Source organism: Falco biarmicus, unplaced genomic scaffold (genome assembly GCF_023638135.1).
Source record: "Falco biarmicus isolate bFalBia1 unplaced genomic scaffold, bFalBia1.pri scaffold_222, whole genome shotgun sequence".
Lineage (NCBI taxonomy): Eukaryota > Metazoa > Chordata > Aves > Falconiformes > Falconidae > Falco > Falco biarmicus.
In genome coordinates, this window is record NW_026611792.1 from 134243 (window position 1) to 143867 (window position 9625).

A 9625-nucleotide genomic window follows, 5' to 3' on the forward strand; every position below is an offset into this window, starting at 1 on the left:
CTTTGTGTTGACAAACAGTTCACTTTTGTTTAGAGTGCTTTTGAACATGCTGGCCAAGTTAACAATAAGGTCACGTGCACAAATTCTGATTCATTACATGAGTGTGTGTGCACAGGCATAGAAGTATTTCATGTGTTTAAAAAGGGTGAGGTATCTCAGTTTTTTTCACGGCAGGTATCTCAGGATTTTTTGCCCTGCTCCCCACTCCACCTTTTCTCTTGCAGCTGCGTACCCTCCTGACTTCTTGCCCACCCTGAACTTACTTGTGTGGGTTGTGGCAAAGTGAGAAAGAGCAAGTTGTTGACACTGTTCAGCCCTAGCTAAAAATCTGGTGTGTTATCAACACTGTTTTGGTCAGAAATCTAACGCACAGCCCTGTGTGGGCTGCTGTGAAGAAAATAAACTGCATCCCAGCCAGACCCAGGACACCAGAGAATCCAAAATTACAGTTCTTTGACCTGTAGGAGAAGGATTCTCGGTACTGAAGAGAGCTAAACCCCTGGTATTAAACAGGGAATGCACGTAACCGTACAGCTACATGTCTGTAGCTGTAAGATTTCTGTCACTTTGCGTGAAGTTTAGGGAACAGTTATTTCAACTATTTGCTTAATATCTTGCGGAAAAATTAGCCTTCCAGTAGACATTAATAGTACACAATAATTGTTTCAGTCTTGAACTATATCTAGCAAAGTTGCTATACCAGATTTTAGTTTAATTCAGTTCTGCAATTAAGTTTTCAAAGCTACTGTAGGTATTATTCATAATGCAAAGTAAGCATTTCAGTACTGAAATATATTTCTGTTTTCTAGACCTGCAGCAACACCCAGGAGTGAAAGGAACGAGGTACTGTAAAACTAGTTTCTTGGTAAACAGTCTCTATCAGCTTTTAATCACGTAGATGGGAGCAGTGTTTATGTAGTGATCAACCAGATGTACAAATTGCTGCTGGTATGCAGCTTTATTGTATTTGAGACAAATCTGTGGGCTGTGAAGGAGAGAATGAATCATTCATGCATTTGTAATGGTCTGTAATACTAGACAGTGGAATTACAGAAAGTACTGTATTTTTTGTAGGTCAGCATACCAATGGAAGTAACTGATGGCCCTGGTTTAACTCACTCATCTGACCCAACTTCAGAGGATGTCCGGTTGGAAGCTTCAACCTACAAGGAGACTATGCTGCTGTTGGAAGAGCTTGGTGTGGTTCATATGGGTATGTTTTCAAGTCTCTGTCTTCAGCTGTTACAAGTTCCCCTTAAAACATGATTTCTTTGTATGCGCTCCTAAGTATTTTAATTTCATATTTTGATATAGTATCTCTTTGTGACTAGAGATCCCCCTCAAAAGCTGTGAAACTGTCACCTGACCTGAGATGTTGCCTGCATTACCAGCCGATGTGCCTTACGTTATCATTGGTTCTCTGTCTAGTCAGAGCTGGAGAAGCAGTTTCTTGCAAAGTACAGTTCAGCTCCTTCTAATGCGGTCATCAAAAGTCAGCAAGAGCTTTTTCTTCTTTATATCCCCTTGATGTGGTTTACGCCCAGCTACACCTAAACACCTAAGCACCACACAGCCACTCACTTGTTCCACCCCAGTGGGGTGGGGGAGAGCATCGGAAAGGGAAAAGTGAGAAAACTCATGGGTTGGCATGAAAACAGGTTAATAGCAAAAGCCACGCACGCAAGCAAAGCAAAGCAAGGAATTCATCCAGCACGTCCCATGGGCAGGCGGGTGTTCAGCCATCTCCAGGACAGCAGGGCTCCGTCACGCATAACAAATACTTGGGAAGACAAAGTGCCATCACTCTGGATGTCCCTCCCTTCCTTCGTCCTCCCCCAGCTTTATATGCTGAGCATGATGCCGCATGGCATGGCACATCCCTTGGGTCAGCTGGGGTCAGCTGTCCCAGCTGTGTCCCGGCCCGGCTCCTTGCGTACCCCCAGCCTGCTCGCTGGTGGGGTGGGGTGAGGAGCAGGAAAGGCCTTGGCTCTGTGTGAGCGCTGCTGGGCCGTAACGAACACATCCCCGTGCTACCAACCCTGTTTGCGGCACAACTGTAAAACATGGCCCCGTACCAGCGACTGCGAAGAAAATTAACACTATCCCAGCCACAACCAGCACACCCCTCAACAGCTAATGACAAAGAGTACAGCAAAATAATGGCTTTGCTTAAAAATAGTAAGTACATATATATAACAAATTTCAACTGTCATAAGATGCTTGCATATATGCACAAGGCATTATATAAACATAAGCATCACTTACTAGGGCTCTTAAACTATGCTAAAATTTCATTAGGCAAGTGTTAACCTTGGCCGAAGGCCAAACTCCCCCCCCAGTGCTGCCACTGCCCGTCCTTGACAAAATGGGGTGAAAAAGCTTGTGGGTCAGTGTGAAGGCAGGGCTGTCACTTCCCAGGGACTGTCACTGGCAAAACAGACTCCACCGATTAAAATACATTTGGATAGTGAGAAACAAAGACCCCAAACCTGAGAAGGACACGTCGGCACCCCCCCTGCTCAAGCTCTGCCGCGCTCCTTCCCTGCCACCTCCCCAGGCAGCGCGGGGAGGCTGCGGTCGGCAGTCGGGACGTAGCAGTTTCTCTGCTGCTCCTTCCTCGTCCCTTTTCCCTGCTCCAGTGTGAGTCCTCCCCCAGGCTGCAGTCCTTTGGGGAAAATCTCCTCCAGCCTGGGCCCTCCATGGGTCGCAGGTCCTTCGGGAAGGATCCGCCTGCTCTGGCACGGGGTCCTCCGCAGCACTGCGCTGTGGGTATCTGCTCCAGCATGGTTCTCTCCGGGGCTGCAGGGGAATCTCTGCTCTGGCACCTGGAGCAGCACCTCTCCCTCCTCCTTCGCTGACCTGGGTGTTCGTTTGCAGGGCTGGTTTTCACATGCTTTTCCCCTTCTCTGCCCGTGTGGTGGTTTCGCCCTTTCCTACATTTGTTTTTCCTGAGGAGCTGCCAGCACGGCTGAGAGGCTCAGCTGTGCCCTGCGGTGGGTCCATTGAAACCGTCCATGTCCAGCACGGGGCGACCCCTGGCTTCTTCTCACAGGGACCTTCCCACTAACCTGCCACCTGCACGTAATACAGCAAAGCACTGAACAGCTTATACATTGGGCAGTATTTGTGCAGCTTTGTGTCTTTTCTGTCTCAAAACAGGTTCTGCTACTTTGTTGAAAATGCAAAACATACTTCTTGAATATGAACGGAGAATAGAACGTCAGAAAAATCAGTATAAAGCGCTCTCAAGAGAAGTAAGGAAATTGGAAGACGAAAGGGAGGAGTCACAGTTCAGAGCGGAGAAGACTCAAGATTTGAAATCCGTGTTGGCTCACCAAGAAGCAGAATGGAAAAGGGATATCCAAAGCCTTAAGTATGTAAATTGTGGTCTGATAATGTATTATCTTGGTAGTGGTTTTGTTCCGAAAGACACTGATGGTGCAGGCAACAGGATGAGAAGTTTCCAGGCTTTTGGGTTTGGGTTTTTTGAATCCCGTGGGCCAGTTATGCTATGAAGTACATAATGTGAGAGGGGAAAAACGTCCGGATACCAGCTCCATGTACAGTCTTCTGGATGTTGTTCTAACTTTGTTTTCTAGCAAGAAAAGAGCAAGAGAGTGTGTACAGGGAAATCAGATTTATAAGAGAGATTTGAGAGATGGTTGGGTGTTTGGTTTTTTTTCATTTTGTCCTTGCAGCTTCAGTTGGCCTATAATACTAGGATTTCTGGTAACTCCACCCAGTGCAAGTCAAACCAGAGCTTAGAGCATTTGTTTGCTTACCTGTTTGTTTGTTGGAAGGGTCAAGTTTGGGATTGCCCCTTTCCCCACACTCCTGAGCTAGACCCGGAGGCGTGAGGTTTCTCATCGCTGTTGACATCACGTCCGACAGGGGTGGCCAGCAGGCACCGTAGGCAGTTGAGCAAGGACAACTGCAGAGCCCTGGCCTGGGAGGGGAGATCTCCTCGTGGTGATCCCCGGTGGGATGGCGTGGCTGGGGAGCTGGCCCAGCAGGGCCAGGCGGCCCAGGCAGAGAGCGAGCTCAGCAGGAGCCACCGTGAGCTGGCAGCTGGGGCGGCCCGCAGCGGCCTGGGCTGTCTGGGGGGCAGCAGTGCCAGGGCACTGGGGGCAGGGAGTGCCCACCCCTCCTCAGGGCTTGCTGAGCTGTGTCTCGAGCCCGGGGTCCGGTTTTTGGCCGCCCAGCCCAGGAGATCTTGCCCAGCCCGTGTGAGGTCGGCAGGGAGATGCCGGGCTGGCCCGGGGGCAGGAGCACCAGCCCTGTGAGGGGAGGCTGTGGGAGCTGGGCCTGGGGGAGTTGGGCCTCCCAGCGCGGGGGAGGGGAGTACGAGGAAGACGAGGCCGGTCCCAGCTTGGCCTGGGTTTGACTTCAGCAGGTGTTCAAAATCCTCAAGCATCTGTCAAGTATAAAGAAGTAGTATTTTCATTCTAAGTGAATTCTCCAAGCAGTGTTAAATTTATTTTTAATTCGCAACTTTTTGCGAAATTACACTAGAAATTACATGTAAAGCTTTTTCCTTGCAATATACACCATTCAAATACAAATGTTTCTGTCAGTCTTTCAAGTAATTTTAGTGGTGGTTGATTCTTGTTTTGCAGAATTTCTAAAGCAGGCTTTCAATTGGCAGTTCTTCCCTTACGTTGACGATTTTTTTTAATTTATTTTTTTGTTCACTGTTGCGAGTATATGGGAAAAAATAGTCAAAATAATGATCAAACACAAAGCTGCTTGCTTGTTTGGGTACCGTGGGCACACCATGGACCGTTTTTTACCATGTCAGTGCTTATTGCTGATTGTTTCAGTTGGTAAAGAAGCTGACCTTCCATAAGGCTTTCCTTGTAAGTCAGCTTCAAAATGGAATTGCTGTAGTTTCTCCCAGAGGTAGATCCAACTGAGGTTTAAAACTGTTTTTAATCGTATTCAGCTTAAACCCCATGCATTTCTGAATCTGGTTTTGAACACTGACATCCTTCTGGAGTAAACAGAAGCTGCTTGTTCTGCCTGTGGTCAGCAGTTGTTTTAGACTTACAGAAGGCTTGCTGAAAAATTGTTGGGTCTGCCATAGATAAGTGGCGTGCTGATTCACCAGTATTGCTTCTGGTCACTGAATCCGTAATGTGTAGGCAATGCTCAGTATACTAAGAAAATGTATACTAACCATAGTAAAAGTTTGCGATGCTTTGATCTGATGAGACAACAAACTCCTTTTTCAACAAAATGGCTGTAATATGAAGATGGGTTTTTTTAATTTTATTATAGAAGTGTGCACACTGGTGTGTGTTTCCCTATACAAACTTACAAATAACTGATAAATCACTCAAAGTTTTTTTTCTGTATCTTGTACAGCTGATACCATGCACAATGGAATGAAGTTAGAATTCTTTAAAAAGTTGAAAAGTACAGTAAAAATATGAACTCTGAAAACGTTTAACATTTTTTATGGTTTGAGTTGTCTCTGCAAGTCCATCATTGGAATATCTACTTTTATATCAGTGCTTTTGTTTCTCAAATACTCCGTTAAATCCCAGATGTTCTTTGAAACAAGAAGAAGAAAAGAGGCTCAGAGTAGAAGTGCTGTGTGAGAAAAGGAGAGAAGACCTCCGAAGGAAAGAAGATCAATATTGTAAAGAGATGGAGGAGAAACAGAAACTTGAGTTACAGTCTAGGAATTTAGAAATGGAACTAAGAACACTGAGAACGCTCTTGAAACAGGTATATTAAATAATGAATTAAACTCTTTGTCTTATTTTCTGCTTCTTTTCAATTGTATTCCGGTATGCCTAGAGAAGGAGGCGCTTTGTTCACGGAAGAGGCGCTGGATAACAATTGTCAAATTTTGAGAACAGTAGAGTACAGTTGGTTCACAATTGGGTTGTTCTTTTTTTTTTTGCTTTGCAGTTTATTATTCCTTTTTTCCTTTTTCAAAATTTAGGTTTCATTTGTATTTCAGGCAAAGCCTGACCTTTTTTTGAATTACTACAAAACATCCTGTATTTTGCCTTCTTAAATTTTCCTAAGAAAATTTAAATTTATTTATTTATAGGTGGATTATCATAACGGTGGGGAATCAAAAATGTTTTCAAGTATGCAAGGGAGAATGGGAAGATGTATTGCTAGCTCTGTTTTTTCTTAAGATGCAAGCAGTTTTATTGTATTACTGTAGGCTGAAGAGGAACGTGATGAAACACAGAGACAGCTCTCTCAGGAAAAGAGGGCCAGAGCCCTTCAAGAAGGAATTTTGAACAACCACCTTGGGAGACAAACGGAACTAGAAGAAGAGACAAGAAGATCTATAGGAAAAAAATCAGAGGTAAGCAGATTTTTTTTCTAATAAATCAAATTTCACCATGTTTGTTTTAAAGTCATAATAAATCTTACATAGCTTTTTCTGTTTCTTGATGGTTTATTTACTGTTTACCCGTGTAACTTACCTGGGTAAATACCTTTCTTGTTTTCTCTTATGTCTAAAAGTTCTGGAAAGCAGCATCACTCCTGTATGTACCTGAATTACTTGTGCAAGTAGGAAACTAATAGAAGACACTATTTACCCCGTTTCTTAACCTATCTGTTATTTTCCATTTCATAGACATTTTGTCATCGCTTTTTAGGCTTTCTAGCAGTGAAACACCTAGCTACCTATGGCAAGGTTGACCAGGAAGAAAGTTGTTTGACAGTGTTTGTGTTTCCATTGCTTTTTTTTTTTAAATTAGTTATTCCCTTATTGAACTTACTTCAAGTATGCCTTTCTTTGCCACCTCCACATAACTAAAATTTTATGATCGACTATCAGCAATGAATTCAACTCTCTGTAAGAGTCAGAGTAACTGGAGGAGAAAAAGCAATCATAAACACTGTATTAAAAAAGATCTTGAAAAGAGTTTACTGAATTTCCTAAAGAATGTGCAGTGCCTTGAAGCCTTTTTGTTCTTGGCTGTGCTGCCCAATAAATGTAGGGTGAATGTGTTTAAGTGGAAAAGAGTTATACATACAATAAAGAAGAAATATACAGGACTATTGCATTCCGGGGGTGATTGAGTCTTATAGCTAACTTTCAGTAATACAAAAGGATAAGTGTTCAGAAGACATTTGAGAAGGAAATTACCCTTTCTAGCCTTGTTTTTACCAGATCTGTAGCACAACTAATTCAACCTTAAAGGCAGTATTATAAAGGCATGCACATACAAGAAAGCGCTGTCATTTTAAAAGCTTTGGTTGCTGGTTTAAGGGGGGAAAAAAACGAAACTGTGTATTTGGGATGTTCATTTAGGTTTTAAGGATATGTTGCACTTCCGTTGTGTACGTACATTGTACATGTGCATGGGTTCACAGAGTAGCTTATTGCCTGAAACTTCATCTTTGAAGTCATGCTTCAGTACTAGAAATGTTAAAATGCAGTTTATTGCTGCAGGTTTTTTGTAGATTCATTTCCCAATTGGCTCTTTATTCATTTTCCCTGTCATTCAGGAATCCAGCACTGATAGAGAACAGGATCTGTTGTACAAGAATCAGTTACTACAAGATGAGATTGCTGTGCTAACGCTAGAACTCACTCAAGTAAGACTTAGGCACCAGGAGGAATAAGGAAAATATTTAAAGGAAAATGAGACCTTGAAAGAAAAAAATGAAGCTCTCAAAAAGGAACTTAAACTGAACAAGGAAGCATTAAGACAAATGTTTTTTCAGTTCAACGCGGAGCTGGACTTAGTAAAGACAGAATCTGCAGTGCTGACTTCCAAACTTGAGCAGACAAACAAAAGCAAAGACAGACTAGAGACAGAAATTGAATCATTTCGTTCCTCCCTGAACGCTGCAGTTCAAGAACTTGAACTTCATTTGTCATCAAAAAGCAATGCTGAACGAAGATTTCCCAGAGAACGTGATGAATGCCTTTGCTTGCAAGTCGAGCTCCATCGTGACCTCTCTGACGTGCAAGAAACCAACAAGAGCTTGTCTCTGCAGCTGTGTAAAGCTAAAAGCAAAGCTAACAGGCTAGAAAATGAGCTTCACCAGTTGAAGCAAATGCTCAGAGAAAAAGCTTTGCTTTTAGAAATGACAAAAAAGAATTAAGTCAAGGCCAGTGTCGGGCACAGGAATGTGATCATGCTCGACAACTTGAGAAAGATCCAGTAAGCGAACCTGTAATAAAACAGGAGTCCTTGCAGGAGCGATTGGCCCAGCTCCAGAGTGAAAACCTTTTTACTCCATCAGCAATGGGAAGAGATGCAGAACAAGAGGATCATGAAAGAAAAAATAGTGGATTATGGGCAGGACCGTTTTAATGACATTTTCAACAAACTTAGAGCTGATACAGAAAAGCAAGTTTATCTAATAGAAGAGTGAAACAAGGATTTAAATGCCAAGTGTACTGATTTAAGGGAACAAGTCTTTAAATATGAGACTGACGTAGTAGAAAGACAGGTAAAGTATATGCGTAGAAAGAACAATTTAAAGTTTGTCCATTCTTGAAATCAGTTTGTTCCTACAATGTATCCGGTGCAAGTTACATGTATGGGACCAAAGAATACTGATTTGTTCTGGTTTGTTATGTTTCCCTCGGAATTGCGGAAAGTTTTGGCAACGGGGATATTAGTCCTCAGATCTAAGCAGAGAACAGAAAAAAGGTATCCAAGTCTAAGCTTTGATCAAGAAAGGTGATTCTTCTCTAGAACTTTTTTCCATCTATTTTCCTTAGTCCATGTTATGCCCTATAGAATAGTCTTAAGTATTGGATGGTTTTGATGTAAGTATTGCACTGATGACATGAATGAGAGTGGTATAAAAGGAGGAACCATCCAATACACGAGGGCTGAGAAATGAAGATACAGAGAAGTGAAGCGGTTGGGGATAGATTTATATGAAGCTTCTATAGAGGGGAAAAAATAGGTTCTCTGTAAGCTGCTATCAAGATTGAAGAGTATTAGTAATGTCCAGCTGTTGATTTCTGTATGTGTTTTGAGGGTTCTGAGGGGCCTGCCTGTTCCTCAAAGTTCATGTCAGACGGTGACCTTAAGCTTTCTCTTTTATGATGTGTAGCCACACTCCAGCAGTACTGTCAATCATTGTGAACTGTGACTTGCTTTGTATTCTTACTACCAAAATAATGGGTTCCTTTTGAAGATCATGTGAGAGAGTGTGTGTGTGTATATGTATATAGCTATATATATATATGAGCTATCCAGATTTTTGTAAACCTAATCTATCAGTATTTCTAAAACGAGCTGAGTAAGAAGACTACAAGAGGATGTGATTCAACATACCCTTAAAGTGTATCTCAAAGGAGCTTTCAGATATTTGTATTCATTTAATTGTATTTGTATAGTGAAGAAACAGAACAAAGAACAATCTAACACAAAGTCCTGCCTTCAGTCACCGGAGTAGTATTTGCAGTCAAACTGTGGCTCTTGGATCACAACAGATTTCTTTGGGTTTTGTTAGGAAAAAATACCCGATTGCAGTGTGTTCCTGTGTATTGTTCAAGGAAGAACAATACCTGAGCCTTTTTTATGTGTTAGGAAACAGAAATCCTCGTGAACAGCTGCTGATAGTCAAAGGTGCTCAGCTGAGAAAGATGATGAGAGGTCATCATCTGTGCAGATGCCTGCTGTGG

At 42.7% G+C, this 9625-nt stretch overlaps 1 protein-coding gene across 1 annotated transcript; it reads left to right on the forward strand.

The window, feature by feature from the left end:
• Positions 1-1078: 1078 nt before the first annotated feature.
• Positions 1079-8011, forward strand: LOC130143324 (ankyrin repeat domain-containing protein 26-like). The gene is made up of 5 exons (XM_056326026.1): positions 1079-1213; positions 3160-3373; positions 5547-5730; positions 7483-7572; positions 7832-8011. The coding sequence occupies exons 1-5, from the start codon at positions 1087-1089 to the stop codon at positions 8009-8011; spliced, it is 795 nt and encodes a 264-aa protein (XP_056182001.1). The 5' UTR covers positions 1079-1086.
• Positions 8012-9625: the final 1614 nt, after the last annotated feature.

Bases quoted from the DNA above. Each gene is read 5' to 3' on its own strand.
- LOC130143324 (XM_056326026.1), top strand. From the start codon at position 1,087: ATGGAAGTAACTGATGGCCCTGGTTTAACTCACTCATCTGACCCAACT. The intron at 5,731-7,482 runs GTATATTAAATA...CCTGTCATTCAG, and splicing joins TGAGAACGCTCTTGAAACAG to GAATCCAGCACTGATAGAGA. The intron at 7,573-7,831 runs GTAAGACTTAGG...TGAACGCTGCAG, and splicing joins TAACGCTAGAACTCACTCAA to TTCAAGAACTTGAACTTCAT.